We start from the raw sequence: 19,865 nt of genomic DNA, 5'->3' as shown, positions 1-19,865 counted from the left end.
GATCACTAATATATATCCTTTCAGAATTTTTTCATGCTTAAAGATAGACTTGATTAAAAAGTCAGAAATGATAGCTTTGTCAGTACTTTAGATTTTTGGAAGTAACTTCTGAAGTTAATTACATCAGAAGTATAATTTCAGTGTCTCCTTTGAGGCTTAAGGAAGTAATAACATTTAATTTAAAAAATCTACATTGCGAAGTTTAATTTTATTGTTGGATTTAATATAATGTGACTTTTTTTCTTTTAGGAAGGCTTGAATGGACATCTAAATGCTAGGAAAAAGTGTGGGTAGATTCTTCCATGCACTTCCAGTTTGAGGGCCAGGTTTTAAATTGAAAATGTCATTTTTAATTGACTTCTAGTATTAGACTTACTCATTTTGACAGTTATTGATCAAATTAAACTAACGTGCTAATTTGTTTTTGCACCTAGCTATAATAAACGTATTAATGACATAAGAGAATGCAAGGAGGCAGCCGTGTCACATGCGTAAGTAGTTTTATTTTATCTCTGGTAGTTTTAATCAAGAAAAAAATTCTTAAAAGCATCATTTTGTTGAAGTGAGTACAGATTAATAGTATGCAAGATATGGTAGTAGAGGGGGACTTTCAGTCAATGAAAAATATTAAGTATATAGCTTCAATATGTAAAACCTTGGAATTAGTGAAGTCAGATTTTAAATGTTTTTGAAGTGTTGATAAAATGCTATAAGGAAGTATCACACAAAGGACTCTTACTTTGGGTATAATCTCACTGCCACTATGCTCTGCATACCAATATGATTTTTGTACTACTACATGAAAATTAATATATCCTTATAACTCTTCCAGATAATATTTCCTTTTTTTTTTTTTTGGAGACAGTCTCTGATGCCATCTTGGCTTACTGCAGTCTCCACCTCCCGGCTCAAGCAATTCTCCTGCCTCAGCCTCCTGCATTGTTGGGATTACAGGCACCCACTGTACAATCTCAGCTAATTTTTGTATTTTAGTGGAGACAGATTTTCACCATGTTGGCTAGGCTGGTCTTGAACTGCTGACCGCAGTGATCAGCCCGCCTCAGCCTCCCAAAGTGCTGGCATTACAGGCATGAGCCACCGTGCTCGGCAAGTATTTACTTTTAAAAGTACACCTCTTTCCCAATTTTAGTTTCTTATATTAGTAAATATATAGCTATCCTAAGTGAAAAATTAGTGTATTTTAAATCTTTGAACAGCTTTCCAGTTTTCTCAAATAATTCTAAATAATTTAATATTTCACTTTGTTACATATATGATATACTTAATGTAGAATATTTTCTGCAGTGAACTTAGGTACTGTATACAGATAGTAGTATTTGATCTATCAGTATTTCTATATAAGGCAGAGAGAAGGCAAGCATCACTCCATAGAGAAAACTGTGAAACCACAGGAAGTTTTAGAATTTCAGTTTAGGCTATAAGATAGATATTGGGAATTTAAACTATCTTTACTCATTGTATCTGTGCTATATCATTCCTCATGCATATTTTATTTACTTGAAGTACATGTGCTTAATTTTTCAAAACTGATTCCTAGTGCAAATAACATACTTTGGAGTTCATTAGAATTCCTCTCTAGACTTGCAGAAATGCACATAATTATTATTTCTTCACGGGATAGACCCTACTATAGGCAGAAATATAGGCATAGCTATCTTTTATAAAGATCGTTTACAAGTAAGGTATTTTTATTTTCCTCCTTCTGTTTATTAAATAAAAATTATAAGTAGTAAGCAGTGCCAGGCCCAAGTACTTTATAGACATTTTCTCCCAATAAACATCACAGACTTCTCACAGTAATCCTGTGAAGTAAAATAATCAAAATAACATTTGTTCATTTTCTTCTTGGAAATGATACAATGACTTTATTATTGTCAGTAAAAAGAGCTTGTCATTGAAATTAAAGTAACATAGAAGCACTGTATATGAGGCATCATGAAAGATAGTGCATCTTTTGAGACAGGTGCCATCATACTTATTCTATAGACAAAAAACTGAAACTTAGAGTTGGAACCTAAGGTCATGCAGGGAGAGGATGGATTTTAATTTGAGTCCTCTGAAACTGACCTGCTGTGTCACAGCAAAATTACTAGTATTGGGTTTTTGGCATAGACGTCATTCATACACACACACACACACACCCACACACACACACACACATATTTATGCACCTATCTAAATTCTAAAACTTTCTTGGAGCAGTGTGTATTTTGTGTAGTATGAGGAGTTTGAATACTTAGAACATTTTATGATTTTTTTCCTTGTGTTAATATGTGAGAATGTTTTCTAATCTTAATTTTAAAATACCTAGTATATGAATATTTGTGATTATCCCTTCCTTTCCCCATCTTTCTATTTTTGAACAAGAGTGCCAAGTAGATCTCATCTCAATACCTTTATTGACTATAGCTCTTGTGTATTCAGTTTTGTATATTTAATAGGAATATAACTTAATAAGAATATAGATAACCAGATATTTATTAAGTTATATTTGTTAATTTCTATATGGAAGTGACAAAAAAGTATACAGTTAGTCAGTTTTTGGCTTCAAGGATTTCTTTCTTTTTTTTTTTTTGTTGAGGTGGAGTCTTGCTCTGTCATCCAGGCTGGAGTGCAGTGGCATGATCTTGGCTCACTGCAACCTCTGCCTCCTGGGCTCAAGTGATTCTCCTGCCTCAGCCTCCCAAGTAGCTGGGATTACAGGCGCCCACCATACCTGGCTAATTTTCTGTATTTTTAGTAGAGACGGAGTTTTGCCATGTTGCCCAGGTTGGTCTTGAACTCCTGAGCTCAGGCAATCCACCCAACTTGACCTCCCAAAGTGCTGGGATTATAAGCATGGGCCTGGTCACCGTCAAGAATTTCAGTCTGTAAAGTGCTTAAAGCTGTGTGGTACTAAAATCGGAGAAATTATTCGTCAATAAATAGCTGGATGTTGGGAAATGCTTCTTGAAGGATTGGTCTTGAAGGTTGGGTAGGATTTTGATAGATGGAGAATAACAGAAGAAACACAATTTAAAAAGCAACACAAGAAAGGCAGGATAAATGTAAGATTAGAAACTCACTTAATGACAAACACATAGAAGATTATTTTTATAGGAACTTTGGCTTCCTAAAAAAAGACTTTAGAAGTTGAACCTGTAATGCTAGTTACTTTAATTGCCAATAAAAATTTTAGTAGAAGCAGATAAACTATTATGGTGTCTTTCCCTGTAGCGGTTCAATGCACAGAGAAAGACGCAAGTTTTTAAGATCTGCACTGAAGGAATTGGCTACTGTCCTCTCTGATCAGCCTGGATTGCTAGGTCCCAAGGTAACTGATTTAATTATTATTTCAATAATTGTGCCATATTAAAATTTTAAAAAACATTTCTAAATGAAATTTTACTGAAATTTGAGTCAGGGACTACATAAAAGGATTTTTATATTTAGTGGAGCATGAATTTTCTGACTTGACATTCATACATCGTACCTCCCTGCATTCTTCTCCCTTGTATGCATGCTCTCTCTCTCCTACATACTTGTAAGTTCTCTTGTGCTCTCTCCTGTTAGTCTCCTCACTCTTTTGAATTGATATTATCACTTCTTGCCAATGACTTTTCACATAGAAAGAGATTACGAGTTTGTTTTTTGTCATTGAATAAGAATAAACACTTATTTTTTTTAAACAGGCACTTTTTGTTTTTATGGCGTTATCCTTTGCCCGTGATGAAATCATCTGGCTACTTCGTCATGCAGATAACATGCCAAAGAAGAGTGCAGACGACTTTATAGATAAGTACGTTAGCAACATTTAAAAAATTATTTTCTGTATATAGATGCTGCTTGATTTACAGTGGGGTTATGTCCTGATAGACCCCATTGTAAGTTGAAAATATTGTTAAGTTGAAATGCATTTAGTACATCTCATCTACTGAACATTAGAGCTTAGCCTAGCCTACCTTAAATGTGCTCAGAACACTTTTATTAGCCTACAGTTGGGCAAAATTATCTGGCAACATAGTACACTGAAGAGTGTAAGTTGTTTATCTTTCTGATCACATAGTTGACTGGGAACTGTGGCAGCATCATGAGAGAGTATCATACTGCCTATTGCTAGCCTGGAAAAAAAAGTCAAAATTCAGAGTACAATTTGTACTAAATGTGTATTGCTTCTGCACCATTGTAAATTAGAAAGATAGTACATCCAAATCACTGTAAGGTGTGCACCATCTGTATTCTGATTTATGGGATGGGGAATCTGGAGACTTATATTTGAAGCAAAATTATTTTGAAGAGCTTGGAATATTTGTGATATATCATTAGATGATATTAATTAGACTGCAAAGTCAACTTTAGTTTTAAATTAGGGCTTTTGTTTTCTCGTAGTATGCTTTGTGGTGATAAAGTTTTTGTTTTCTTGCTATGCTCAGTAATATTTCTTACAGAATTCATTTTTTAAAACTAGTTACTACACAAAACATTTAAATAAAAATCCTGTTTGTAGAGTTGCAACCCAGTGTGTCATTAAAATGTCTTTGTGTTGTTTTAGTTCAGTCTCTCAATAAGAGTTAGAAAAATGGAGCAGAGAAATAAGAGCATACAGGAAAATTTTATTTCTTGCAAACCTCTTTTATTTGAGATTTTTTGATGATGTATTTATAACATGTCCTGTTTTTTTATTTTTTTAAATTTAATTTTGTTTTGTTTTGTTTTGTTTTTTGAGACGGAGTTTTACTCTGTCACCCAGGCTAGAGTGCAGTGATGCCATCTTGGCTCATTGCAACCTCAACCTCCTGGGTTCAAGCGATTCTCCTGTCTCAGCCTCCCAAGTAGCTGGGTTTACAGGCACCCACCACCATGCCCAGCTAATTTTTGTATTTTTAGCAGAGATGGGATTTTACCTTGTTGGCCAGGCTGGTCTTGAACCCCTAACCTCAGGTGATCAGCCTACCTTGGCCTCCCGAAGTGCTGTAATTACAGTTGTGAGCCACTGTGCCCGTGAACACTATTTTCAGTTTGGATTTTCTGCTATCAATTTTTAGCCTTAGCTTTTTTTCTTTTTTTCTTTGCTTTCCATGATTTCTTTATTTATGAAACAATTTAAAAAGGAAGTAATTGACATCAGGTATTAAACAGTGCCCTTTATAAGAAAAATACTTTTAGGAATGAGATCTAGGGCCTCTAATATATTCTTTAATAATGGTGAATTTATTATTTGAAATATTTTTCTTGAAATTTTAAAAAAGGCACATTGCTGAATTAATATTTTACATGGAAGAGCTTAGAGCACATGTGAGGAAATATGGACCTGTAATGCAGAGGTATTACGTGCAGTACCTTTCTGGCTTTGATGCTGTTGTCCTCAATGAACTCGTGCAGGTAAAAACTATCTCATACTATTTCCCTTTTGTTCCTTCCTTCCCACCTTTGATAGTATTTGATTTGTTTGTTCAACAAGCATTTATGAAATATCATGTGCCAAGTGATAAATCATGTTTATATTTTGTCGAGGAGATCATTACCTAGAAGGGAAGAAACAGTTGTAGTCCAATGTGATAGGTATTGTGCGTAAACTGTGTATAAAGCTCAGAGTGAACACAAGGAAAGACACGATTATTTATCCTGAAGATGAAGGTGTATACTCACCAAATTACAGAGGGCCTTGGGAAAGAGGAGGTTAGTCATAAATCAGATGTACTACTTAGAAAGATCACCCTGGTTCAGTGTGGATGATAGATTGCTGGGAACCAACTAAGGAGGCAGAGAGACCAGAAGAAAAATGACAGCAGTAGGCTAAATGAGAGGTGATGAGAGCCTGAGCTTGGGCAGAAGCTATGGAGATTCAGAAGAGATGATAGAGACAATATAATTGATAATTAACTATTAGAAGGAAAGTAGAATAAAAATCTTTTTGAAGAAGATTGTTAAAGGATGACCAGTAAATAAAGATTTCATATAGATATTCCCATTTAAATGTCTAATTTTTTTTCCTTAATTGGTTTTTAGCCTTTTTTTTTTTGCTTTCCATAATTTACTTATTCAGTGTTTTTCATCTTTATTTAAATTAAAAAAAATTTTTATTCCAAATAAACTGACCCTAAGAAAATAATATTTTATTTTCCTTCACTTTGTAGAATTACATGTTTCAAATGACTGTAAGCTAATGTATAAAGAACAGTTAAGAATCCTCTTTATATAAAGACTACTCTAAAGCTGCTAGTTTTCCAGAAAAATAACCATACTTTGAAGTTCTCATTTTTTTCAAATCAACCTGAAAATATAATAAGGAAAAAAATTGTTCATGTAATTTTTTTTACCTTGAATTATATACTGTTACAAGCTAGTATTCTAAACTCTATAGTTTATTTCTTCTTTTATCCACTAGATGGAGCTCAGATACTTCCTTTCTATGGTCATTTAAAAAGGGAACAGAAAACCTTGGGTATTATTGCCTTACTATAATTTTATTTGAATAGTTATTACTTGCCAGATAAGCCAGAAGCTTTTGTTCTTATTTATTATTTATTCATACTAGCATACAGTTTAAAAAGTAAACCAGAATTCCTGAGTCACTTCATCTGTTTTTATAGAAAGTGGAGTTTACTAATACTGAGAAAATTAATTCTTAGCATTTCTTCTGGATTATATGATAGTATAGTATCAGCAGCAATCATACTGATATTAGTAATTGCCAGATTTATTGACAGTGTCTCTTACCAAATCTGTAGAATACCTCTGTGAGAGTGGATATAGTTATCATTATTTGTTGAAGAAGAAATGCCTTATGTGATTTGCTCATTATCACACAGCTCATAAGTAATAGAGCCAGTAGTCAAACTCAAGTTTTAACTCCATAGTCTGAGCATTTTACCACCCTCTTCTGTTGCAAAGTATATTCACAATGTTTTTCACCATTTGCTAGCATATAAATTTAGAACTAAGGTTGTAAACCTGTTAGCATAGTTGATTGCAATAGGCGTTAATATTTTATTGTGGTAAAATATATGTAACAAAATTTACCATTTTCACGATTTTTAAGTGTACGGTTCACTCACATCGTAAAGTTTTGAAATTGTGTTTTATTTATGCTGTTTGTAAGCTAAGCATCCACTTTTTAAAAGGAATTTTTTTTTTAGCATCCACTTTATATACAGTTTATCAAATATTCATTTTTTAAGCTAGGTTGAAAAGGGTTTTTAGGTCTTAGTTTTGTTGAGGCCTAACATACAATAAAAATCACTCATTTTTAGTGCATGTTGTAAATTTCGGTAGCTGTGTACATTTGTGCAACTATTACCATCACCACATTCAAGACAGAACTTTTCCAACACCTTTAACAGTTTACTTATATACCCTTATGGTACACCTTCATCATTCTTCCATAAGCCCCTGACAGCAACTGGTGTTTGTCCATACAAAGCATACAAAGTATAGTATGAAAGTAAGTCATGCTATACTTTCACCTTAAAAATACTTTTTCATATAAATTTTCCTACAAAGTGTATGAAAAAAGTACTTTTTTACACATAATCATTTATTTTTTGTTTCTTTCACTTAACATAATGGTTTTGAGATTCGTATTACAGTGTGTGTTAAAATTTCATTTCTTTTTTATTACTGAAAAATATTCCATAGTATGGGTATACCAGTTTGTTTATCCATCCACTAATTGATAGACCTGAGTTGTTTCCCAACTAGATGTCTTTTTGTTTTTCAGAATCTTTCTGTTTGCCCTGAAGATGAATCAATCATCATGTCCTCTTTTGTTAACACTATGACTTCCCTAAGTGTAAAACAAGGTAAGAAGCCTTTTAAATAAAAGCATATTTTCTTCTAATTAGATTTTCAAATTTGATTATTTTTAAGGAGATAATTTACCAGTTAATTTGGCTAATGATCTATTATTTTTTGTCCTAATATTGTTCTCTGAAGCAAAGATTTCTAAAATGGGTTTGTGATGCTATTTACAAAAATAATAATTACAGTTTTATATTTCTAATTATTAAGCAGGAAGAAAAGCATTTTGTAACAAAAACAATAAAACATTTGTATTTTGTAGCAAATCATGTATTTGATCCAAGCATACCAATAACAATATTTAATGCCATTTATAAAATGTTTAGTCTGTGCCGGGCACTTTACATATATATTATCCCATTTACTCCACATTCTTTTTTCAACACTGTTATTACTTTTGACAGATTTGGAAACTCTGGGTTTTAGGGTTAACCTCTCAGTGATTGAGCATAATTTGCCACGCTCTAATAGCTATTAAGCAGGAGTAGGAATTTGAGCTCAAATCTGTCAGTCTCAAAAATTGATGTCATATAATCACCTTGCCATTATTCGAACACTCCATTCTGGTGGAATGATTAGTGTGTTTTAGTTTTATAGTCTTTTAGTCTTTTAATAAAGGATATCAGAAACCTTGAAAACTTCTGAGTAATAAATATATAAACATTTTTCTTAGTTCAGCCTGTATTGCTACCACATCTAAGTAATGAAACTAAAATAATTTTTTCTGGTGATACTTGGTTTCTATAGAGTTATTTTGTGGAACTTCAGCATGCTGTCCAAAGTTTCTATTGGTAGGATCTCTCAAATTCTATTCAAACTCCTGTAAATTGACATGTAAGCACACTGAGAATCAGAGAGCTTAGGAGAGAAGCCTTTACTTCACTTAGCACAACTGTCTCCTTTATCATCATCTTTACAGGATTTAAGAATTGTTTCACTGTCTTCATTCTTAAATTTTAAAATGTTTTTATTTTTTAATTGTAAAGTATACATAAAATTGACCATCTTAACCATTTTTGAGTGTATAGTTCAATAGTGTTAAGTATATTCATATTGTTGTGCAACCAATCTCCAAAACATTTTCATCTTGCAAAACAAGTTCTTTTAATGGTTATTGAACAACAATGCCCCATTTCCCTTTCCTGCTAGCCCCTGGCAACCTCTGTTCAACTTTCTGTTTCTGTGAGCATGACTACTATAGACACCTTGTATAAGTGGAATCACAGAGTATTTGTCTTTCTGTGACTGGCTAATTTCACTAGGCTTAATGTCCTCGAGTTCAGCCATAGTAGCATGTGTCAGAATTTCCTTTCTTTTTTAGGCAGAATAATAGTCCATGATATTTATTTATTTCATTTTTGAGACCCAGTCTCACTCTGTTGCCCAGGCTGGAGTGCTGTGGTACAATCTCACTCACTGCAACCTCTGCCTCCCAGGTTCAAGCAGTTGTCCCACCTTAGTCTCCCGAGTAGCTGAGACTACAGGCACACACTACCACACCCAGATAATTTTTGTATTTTTAGTAGAGATGTTAGTCAGGCTAGTCTCAAACTCCTGACCCTTAGGTGACCTACCCGCCTCGGTCTCCCAAAGTGCTGAGATTACAGGCATGAGACACTGTGCTCAGCCTCCATTGTATTTAGATACTAGATTTTGTTTATTCATTCATTTATCAATGGAAATTTAAGTTGATTCTACCTTTGACTATTTTGAATAATTCTTCTGTGAACATGGGTGTACATATATCTTTTTAAGACCCTGGCTTTAATTCTTTTAGCTATACTCAGAAGTAGAATTGTCTTAGCTGTTAAAATTTAAAATGTGCTTATAGATTTCTGAAAACATTAATTTGCTTTGTAATCTTTTTTTTTTCTGTTACTACAGTTGAAGATGGGGAAGTATTTGATTTCAGAGGAATGAGATTAGATTGGTTTAGGTTACAGGTAAGAATAACCTTTTATTGTCGTTCTGTTTTGTTATTTTATTTAACATGAAAAATTTTATAATAGAACTATAAAATAGTCATTGTTATATACCTATTGAAAATATTTCTTTTGTATAATTAACCATAAAAGAAACATTTTGTACTCATTATTAAACTTGGATAAATATATTTATAACTTAAGCCAATATGTAAGAGTTTTTGAATAGATTATTGTAATTTTAAAATATCTAAAAATTTAAATCCCAATCTCTCTCTCTTGATTATCCTGATTCAAATATTTAATTCTAAAGTAAAAGCACAAAATCTTTTTTGAGAAAATATTTAAAATCTACTGTGGGCATCAGCAAACTTTTTTTAATAAAGAGACAGCTGATAAAAATTTTCGGCTTGCAGCCATGTAGTCTCTGTCATCATAATTGCATTCTACCATTGCAGTGTGAGAGCAGCTGTAGACAATACATAACTTAATGGGCATGGCTGTATTCCAGTAAAACTATTAATAAAAACCAGCAGGTAGCCCACAGGCCATAGTTTACCACTATGATCTGTACCAAAAACTTCCGTTTGCTGAAAAACAGAAATAAATATTATTGGAGTGTTCATTTAATATATGTCTCATATAAATAGTTCATAAAGGCATTAAAAATGCAAGCCTAACCCTTTGGTGTATACTGTAACCTTAATGATAAAAATTAGTTGCCCTGTAAATATTTTAAGTGATTATGGGAAAATGGCCCAGTGTTCTCAATAATCTGCATCTTTTAAAAATCCATATATTTGTAAATGATAATAGTCATTATATCATAATATAGTCATTTGACTCATTGTGAAGTCAAAACATTCAGTTTGCCCCATTCCCAGTTTCATTCTCCAGAAATACTCACTTTTAATAACTGGCCTATATTTTTTTAGATGTTCAAACGAGTAAATTAGATAGTACTATGTACTGTTTTGCTATTTATTTATTTATTTATTTTTAAAAATATTTACTTATTTATATTTTAGAGACAGAGTCTTGCCCTGTCACCCAGGCTAGAGTACAGTGGTATGATTATAACTCACTGTAACTTCAGGCTCCTAGGCTCAGGCAGTCCTCCCATGTCAGCCTCCTGAATAGCTGGGACTATAGGTGCAAGCCACCACACCCAGCTAATTAAAAAAAAAATTTGTAGAGACTGAATCTTGCTGTATTGTCCAGGCTGATCTCAGATTCCTGGCCTCAGCGATCTTCTCACCTCAGCCTCCCAAAGTGCTGGGATTACAGGCATGAGCCACAGTGCCTGGCCTGTTTTGCTATTACAAATAAATAAATAGAATTTCTATTTGTTTAATTAAAAAGAGAAAATATAAGTAGTATTTGTTTGTGGAAGCTATTTTTAGATGGAAACAGTCTCAAGAATGACTCTCAGGATGACTATACTTTTCTGGCAGTCTGCTTAGTACTCTGAGGTGCTTTTACTTTTCTTAGGTTCTTTTCCTTTCAACCTCAAAATGCATGAGCACTTTTCTCCTTTTTGTTCTGTATTCTATAGGGAGCTTATTTTTAGAACTGAAGACTTTTATAAATAAAACTATTAAATAACTTACCAGTTTGTGGGAGATCAGGGAAGTACACTTGAAATACCAACATCCTAAACTGTTAAATGTGTATATATTATAGGTTATTTTCTTATTACAAATGAAGTTTTAAAATTGACACCTCTTTGTTTTTAAAAAGGCAATGAAACAATACAGAAGTAGAACTTGTAATGTAAAAAAAGAAGTGGAATTTGCTTTGCCAAAGGATATACACGTTTCAGACTTAGAAAGTCATTGTCACAAAGCTTGAACTGCTTCAATTTTCTGTTCTCGGTTTATGGGAGTGCCTAAACCAGTACTTGGACTCAGAGAATTTTAGAGATTTAGATGCATTTCAAATGCACCTTTACATTTGTGCATTTATGGGAGTGCCTAAACCAGTACTTGGACTCAGAGAATTTTAGAGATTTAGATGCATTTCAAATGCACCTTTACATTTGAAGTATTCATGTGAGAATTTTAGCCTTTTTCAATTACAGCAAAATAAAAAGCATTGAGTGAACATGAAGAATGTGGATTTGGTTATTCCTTTGTGTAGATTTTTTAAGTTTTTGTAAGATTTTTATAAGAGCATTACTAGCTAGCTATCTGATTTTTTCTTTTTCATGTAATCTGTACCTGCTTATATTAGTTTCCTAGGGCTGCCATAACAAAATACCAACTAAATGGCTTAAACAATAGAAATGTATTATTTCATAGTTCTGAAGGCTGGCAGTCTGAAAGCAAGGTGTTGGCAGAGTTGGTTTATTTCAAGGACTGCAAGGGAGAACCTGTTCCATCTCTCTCTCCTAACTTCTGGTGATTTGCTGGTAATCTTTGTTGTTCCTTGCTTGTAGTTGCATCTAAAGGCATTCTCCGTGTGTTTCTTCACATCATTTTTCTTTGCATATTTCATGTTCAAATTTTCCGTTTTTATAGGGCTACCAGTTATATTTGATTAGGTCCCATTCAAATGACTTCATTTTTACATGCTTAGCTCTGTAAAGACCCTAATTCCAAATAAGGTCACATTCTGAGGTACTGGGGGTTAGGATTTAAGCACATCTTTTTTTCGGGGATGCAATTCAATGCATAACATCGCTGTTAACCATGTTTAGAACATGCAGTCACTCAGACCCTTTCTACTGCATACAGACCCTCCTTTTTTTTTTTTTTTTTAAATTGACAACAGGACAATGTACACAAAGGAAGGAAGGAATGGGATGTACCACTAAGCCAGAGAAGTGTTTGCTAGAAGTAGAGAACAAAAGTGCAAAGTAGCAGGCAGGGTCCAGAATCTAAAAGGTTTACATAGGTGTTGAAGAGCAGCTCAGCAGCTTGAAAGTTCCAAGCCTACAAATTAGACTGTAGGATACAGAAGATAAAATACTGAGCAGTATTATGTAATCTATAGAAAAATAGCACATTCACCTTTTGAGGATTTTATAATCTAGCTATGGAGACAAAGCATAAAAAATGTAAAAAATAGCAGCTGAAAATCTGAAAGATTAAGAGATGTCATAGACAGGATATGTGTATCAGTTAATTTCAGTCTTAGAAGGGATAAAGCATTTTTCAAGTTGAAATTGCTTTGAATAGGAAAAAGAAAAGGACAAACAATGAGTAAAGAGCAAGTAAAGAGACTTTATATAAAGTATTACTGTAAGAAGGGGAAAATATTCACAAAAATTATGAATGATCTGACTTTGATCACTGACCTTTGGTTTCAGGTAGATGTACAAGAATTGTTAGGTGAAAGCATATGGCCAGAGAGTGGTGAAGAGTTCTATAGATAATCAGTAGTGGTTGAGTAGAGCAGACCAGAAGAATAAGCCTGTGGGAGAATTTTAGTAGTGTACTTTGTGCCTTCACTGATGTCCTATTTAGTTTGGTTCTAAGGTTATTGCTTTTTTTATAGGTCACTTTCATCTTTCTCTATCCTTTTCCTACTCTTGAGAATTCTCTCTGTATTTTTGTCATTCTTTTCTACTTCCTAAGTGATTTCATTCTGTTGTGTATTTCATCAGTCCCTTAAGCATTTTTAGTTGCTCTTTCAAATATCTTTTCTCCTCTGTCTTCTGATTTATTCAAGTTGTTCATATTCTTTTACTTAAACCTATTCTTTTTTAGTAGTAACATGTTTCTCCCCGCATTATTGTCAAGCAGTTAAATCATTATCTTGTTTTGTTGCCAATCATTTCTTCTGAATCTGTTTTCAAAATGTTATTTAAATTCTGATGTAATTTTTTTAATTTAAAAATTTTATGAATACATAATAGTTGTACATATTTATGGGGTACATGTGATATTTTGATACAAGCATGCAGTGTATAATGAACAAATCTGGGTAGTGGGAATATTTCATCACCTCGCACTTATCATCATATTGGAAACATTCCAGATCTGCTCTTGTTATTTTGAAAGATGCAGTAAATTATTAACTATAGTTGCCCCATTGTGCTATACTAGTTCTTATTCCTCCTAACTGTACTTTTGTACCTATTAACCAATCCTTTATTCCCACTTCCCCCCTTCCCTACTCAGCCTCTTATGACCATCATGCTCCTCTCTGCCTCCAGGAGATCAATTTTTTTAGCGTCCACTTAGGAGTAAGAACATGTGACATTTGTTTTTCTGTGCCTGGCTTATTTCACTTAACATAATTTCCTCTAGTTCCATCTATGTTGTTGCAACAGACAGGATTTCATTCTTTTTTTTAATGGCATAATAATATTCCATTGTGTATATATTTACCATTTATCTATTGATAGACACTTGGGTTGGGTTTCATATCTTGACGATTGTGAATTTTGCTGCAATAAACATGGGAGTGCAAATACTTCTTCAGTATGTTGACTTCCTCTCTTTTGGATATATACCCAGCAGTGTGATTGATTGCTAGATCATATGGTACTTCTGTTTTTAAGTTTTTGAGGAACCTCAGACAGTACTGTTTTCAACAGGGGCTCTGCTAATTCACATTCCAACCTGCAGTATATGAGAGTTCCCCTGTCTCCACATCCTCGTTAGCATTTATTTTCTGTTTTTTGATAATAGCCATTTTAACTGGGGTGAGACGATGTCTCATTGTGGTTTTAATTTGCATTTCTCTGATGGTGAGCACTTTAAAAATATATCTGTTGGCCACCTGTATGTCTTCTTTTGAGAAATGTCTGTGTAAGATTTTTTTTTTTTTTTTTTGCTATTGAGCTGTTTGAGTTCCTTATATATTCTGATTGTTAATGCCTTGTCTGTTGAATAGTTTGCAGATATTTTCTCTCATTCTATAGGTTGTCTCTTCACTGTGCTGATTGTTTCCTTCTTTGTTGTGCAGGAGTTTTTTTAGCTTAATGTGATCCTATTTATCCATTTTTTGCTTTTGTTCCCTGTGGCTTTTGAGGTCTAACTCAAGAAATCTTTGACCAGACCAATATTCTGACATTTTTCACCAGTGTTTTCTTCTAGTAGTGTCATAGTTTCAGGTTTTAAATTTAAGTCTTTAATTCATTTTGATTTGATTTTTTTATATGATGAGAGATAGAGGTCTAGTTTCATTCTTTTACATGTGGATATCCAGTTTTCTCAGCACAATTTATTGAAGAGACTGTTCTTTCCCCAATGTATATTCTTGGCACTTTTGTTGGAAATGAGCTAATAGTAAATGCGTGGATTTATTTCTGGGTTCTGGGTTCCGTTTCATTGATATTTGTATCTGTTTTTATGCCAACACCATACTGTTTTGTTTACTATAGCTTTGTAGTAGATTTTGTGATGAGGTAATGTGATTCCTCCTGCTTTGTACTTTTTGGATTGTACTTTTCAGTATTGATTTGACTCTTTTAGGTTTTTTTTGTTGTTTGTTCCATATGAATTTTAGGATTTATTTTTTCTGTTTCTGTAAAGAATGTCATTGGTATTTAGATAGGGATTTCATTGAATCTGTAGATCACTTTGGGTGGTATGTTTAGCGATATCAATTCTTCCAATTCATGAACATGAGGTGTCTTTTATCTTGTTGTGTCTTCTTCAGTTTCCTTTTTCAATGTTTTATGGCTTTCATCGTAGAGATCTTTCACTTTTTGGTGAAGTTTATTGGTAGGCTTTTTTTTTTTTTTTTTGGTAGCTACTGTAAATGAGGTTTCTTGATTTCTTTTTCAGCATGTTTGCTATTGACACATGGAAATGCCTCTGATTTTTGTATGTTGAGTTTATGTCATGAAACTGAATTGGTTGATCAGTTTTAGTAGTGTTTTGGTAGAGTCTTTAGGTTTTTGTAAATATAATGTCATATTTTCTTCAGATAAGGACAATTTGATGACTTGTCTTCCAGTTCGGATGCTTTTAATTTATGTCTTTTGTCTGATTGCTTTGGCTAGGACTTCCAGTCCTGTGTTGAATAAAAGTGTTGAAAGCAGGCATCCTTGTATTGTTCCAAATCTCAGAGGAAATGCTTTCAGTTTTCCCCGATTCAGTGTGTTGCTAGCTGCGGGTTCGTCATATATGGCCTTTATTGTTTTCTTCCATACCTAGTTTGTTAAGAGGTATTATGTTTTCTTCCATACCTTGTTTGTTAAGAGCTATGTTTTCTTCCATACCCAGTTTAAGAGTTTTTATTATGAAGAGATGTTGAATTTTATTGAATGCATTTTCAGCATATATTAAAATTATACAGTTTCGTCCTTATTCATGTGCATATGTTGAACCATCTTGTATTTATCTTACTGGATCATGATCTTTTTAGTGTGTTGTTGAATTCTGTGTGCTAGTATTTTGTTCAGCATTTTTGCATCTATGTTCGTGAGTGTTGATGGCCTGTAGTTTCTTTTCCTGTAGTTTTGTGTCTTTGGTTTTGGTATCAGGGTAATGCTGGCCTCGTAGAATGAGTATTTGAAAGTATTCTTTCCTTCCCAATTATTTGGAATAGTTTGAGTAGAATTGGTATTAGTTCTTTAAATATTTGCTGGAATTCAGCAGTGAAGCCATCAGGTCCTGGGCTTTTCTCTCACGGGAGACTTTTTATTACTGCTTCTATCTCATTACTTATTATTGGTCCTTTCAGGTTTTCTGTTTCTTCTGGGTAGGATGTATGTGTCTAGGAATTTATCCATTTCATATCGGTTCTCCAGTTCTTTGGCATATAGTTGCTCATAATCTCTAATCCTTGGAAGTTTTTGGTATCAGTTGTAATGTCTCCTTTTCCATTTCTGGTTTTTTTCTGGGGGTAGGGGCATCTTTCTTTTTTTCTTACTTAATTTAGCTAAAGGTTTGTCAATTTTGTTTAGTTTTCCAAAGAACTAACTTTTTATTTTGTTGATCTTTTGTATTATTTTTAGTCTCGATTTTCTTTATTTCTTCTCTGATCTCTATTACTTATTTCCTTCTGCTAACTTTGGGTTTGGTTTGTCCTTACTTTTCTAGTTCTTTAAGTTACATTATTAGGTTATTTGGTCTTTCTACTTTATTAATATAAGTGTTTATTGCTATAAATTTTCCTCTTATTACTGCTTTTGCTGTATCCCATAGGTTTTGGTATATCGTGTTTCTATTTTTATTTCTTTCAATAAATTTTTTATTTCCTTAATTTCTACATTGTTCAGGAGCATATTGTTTAATTTCCATAGGTTAGTTTCCAAAGTTCCTCTTGTTGATTTCTAGTTTTATTACACTATGGTCAGAGAAGATACTTGATATGATTTCAGTTTTTTGAATTTGTTGAACTTTGTTTTGTGGCCTAACATATGGTCTCTCCTGGAGAATATCCCATGTTCTGATGAGAAGAATAAATTCTGCTTTTTGAAAATGTGGGGCAGTTAATGGAACTCTTTATTGAATTCATGGCCACAGCTATAGCTAATTCCTGTTTATACTCTAAAGCTGATAAATGGTAAGTAAAACTCCTTAGGCTTAGTTTGTGATAAATGTCAAGTGTATTTTGTCATCAGAATATTGACATCATTCTTCCTCATTCCTCCTCCTTTTCTGGTAGACAAAAACCGCAAAATACAAAAGTCTCCTTTTTGATGTCACTGTCTCATTGAATAGTAACATCATCCACCTATTGGCCCCTTACCATGGTAGGGTTTGAGATTCAATTTTTATCCTACTTACAAGGTGACAATTTACTCTCTTACTATTTCATGGACGCTGGCAAGAAGATATGGAGCTCCTGGGTCAGCGACAAAAGACAAAAGACTTAATTCACTGCACAGAAAGCAGTATAGGCATCAGCATATATGCATTATTTCTGCTATTTCCCTAAGCTCTGCAGGTGTGGTACAGAGGAGCCAAAATGAATTCTGTGCATGCAGTCTGTTTGTGTTGCAGATAAGGAACACTTAAGTTTGAGGAACCTTCTATTTTATCATCAGCCATAAGCATACTTACTCTTTGTTCCAAGGGAGACATTACCTCATCCCTCAAATTTGATAGCTGCAAGTATAACCCTAAGAAATGGCCTAGATAATGAGTGGCTCAGGCCTTGCCTTCTTGACACACCCAGCAAGCTGTGTGGGAGCATGAGACCCATGCAGGAGTATCTCCCAATAGCCAAAATCCTGACCCTTCTTTATAATTCTTCTATTTTCCACTACATCTAATTATTTCCCAGAGTAGACTCTTTTAAACTACCATTACTCAAAATCAGACCTGTCTTATTGCCACTACTGCCTTCTAATAGATTTCTGCTTCCTTTCCCTTCCCAGTCATGCTTCCCTGTTTTCTCCACTATACAGAGTAATCTTTCTAAAACAAAAACTGGCCACCACATAGAACCCTTAGTGCTTCACTAAAAAGTTTAAATTCTTTAATATGGCATACAGGCTGTTCCCAATCTGGTTGAATCTCATGTTTTAGTATTTCTCTTTTCTTCTTTGCACTCAAATTCTAGTCATAACAGTATTTATGCTGTAGGCACCCCTTCTATTCTTATTCACTGCCCTTCTGAAATGTCCCCTATCCATGGACATGATCTGCTTTTTGTGATTTGGTATCCCAATTATAGAATTTTTTCCCCCACAACCTATCTTAATGATTTTTGTTTAGTTCTTTCGCTTTTTTGGCCAAACTACACCAATTTTTACTATCTTCAGTACTCTTCTAGAATGTGTCAAATTAATACAGTGTATTATATAATCCAGTTTTTAGTGAATCAGTATACTCTAAAACCTCATTGAGTCAACATGTACAGTAGTTAGTTTTATCTGATTGCTTCCTGTATGTGTTTTGTCTCTTAAATTAGATTGAAGATTTCTTTTGGTATGGTTAACATGACAGTTAATTGTTTTACACTTTTGATATTGTAATTTCAGTTCCTTTGAGGTTCAATATGAATGACTCATATATTAGACACTGTTTTATGGACATGAGTATTTCAGTTAACTAAATAAATTCTTGATAGGAATTTCAAGGTAGGCTCACTACAGACAACTAACACAATAGATGTTACTATCAGTGTCACAGTAAATAGTTTAAGTATCTTTCAATGATGCTTTCCCCCCTATAAAATGACAAGTCCAAAGTCATTGATCTCTACCTAAACTACTTTTGTTTTTTCTGTATTTTATAGGCATATACTAGTGTCTCTAAGGCTTCACTTGGCCTTGCAGATCACAGAGAACTTGGAAAGATGATGAATACAATAATTTTTCATACAAAAATGGTAGATTCCTTGGTGGAAATGTTGGTGGAAACATCAGATCTCTCAATATTTTGGTATGTTGTAATTTTCTCTAAATCTGGATTTGAAAGTTTTAGTATGTGAGTATATGTTTCTTGATTGTTTTTGTGTTAGCATAGTCCTTAAGACAGTTCAGTAATAGACCCTTAAGAATAAAGGGAATGGTGAACTTTTATTAAAATGGGCCAACAAAAAGAAGTTTAACTAAGTTGGGATTTTATGTCTATTTTTAATTCTCTAAAAGAGCAACTTACTGATGTGACTTTTATTTCTTACATTTTTTTTGAGGAGTTGAAAACAGTCACTTCAAATTACCTTAAGGCCCTTCTTTGCATGATTAGACTAAAGGGAAAGAAATGTTGTGGATTAGGGTCAAATAGAGCAAGTGTTAGAAATTAAATGCCTGGTAACTTCACTTCTATGATGTTAAATTAAAAATTAATATTAAGATGATGTGGTGACCACTTCCCGCATTGTGCTTCATTCTCCTCTTTGTCTATTATAGTCTTTTTGTTATACTTAGTTTATTTTTCTTCCCTCTCTTCTTCCCAGAAAATGTGGTCCTTAATGGCTATAATTTGTTTTGTTAGTGTCTATCATAGTAGTTATTTAATAAATCTTTGAATGAATAAGTCAACTTGGTTGTGATCAGATTAATAAACAGTGGAGTGGCCAGGCATGCCGTGGCTCACGCCTATAATCCCAACACTTGGGAGGCCAAGGTGGGTGGATCATCTGAGGTCAGGAGTTTGAGACCAGCCTGGCCAACATAGTGAAACCCCATCTCTACTGAAAATACAAAAATTAGTCAGACGTGGTGGTGGGCGCCTGTAGTCCCAGCTACTTGGGTGGCTTGAAGCAGGAGAATCGCCTGAACCTGGGAGGCGG

General features: G+C 33.6%; 1 protein-coding gene across 3 annotated transcripts in view; it reads left to right on the top strand.

Annotated features, from left to right (window-relative positions):
* NCKAP1 (NCK associated protein 1) overlaps nt 1-19,865 on the top strand; it is a 112,405-nt gene that overhangs the window by 53,987 nt on the left and 38,553 nt on the right. For all 3 annotated transcript variants that reach the window (XM_025404072.1, XM_025404074.1, XM_025404073.1), the window contains 7 exons: nt 435-491; nt 3,238-3,334; nt 3,693-3,799; nt 5,250-5,382; nt 7,721-7,802; nt 9,685-9,743; nt 18,867-19,012. In XM_025404072.1, coding sequence (XP_025259857.1) covers nt 435-491; nt 3,238-3,334; nt 3,693-3,799; nt 5,250-5,382; nt 7,721-7,802; nt 9,685-9,743; nt 18,867-19,012 — 681 coding nt within the window. The remainder of the gene's footprint in view (nt 1-434; nt 492-3,237; nt 3,335-3,692; nt 3,800-5,249; nt 5,383-7,720; nt 7,803-9,684; nt 9,744-18,866; nt 19,013-19,865) is intronic.

Source organism: Theropithecus gelada, chromosome 12 (genome assembly GCF_003255815.1).
Source record: "Theropithecus gelada isolate Dixy chromosome 12, Tgel_1.0, whole genome shotgun sequence".
In the NCBI taxonomy this organism is placed as follows: domain Eukaryota; kingdom Metazoa; phylum Chordata; class Mammalia; order Primates; family Cercopithecidae; genus Theropithecus; species Theropithecus gelada.
The sequence above is the reverse complement of the archived record's forward strand: the minus strand, read 5'-3'. Positions and strand labels throughout refer to the sequence as shown.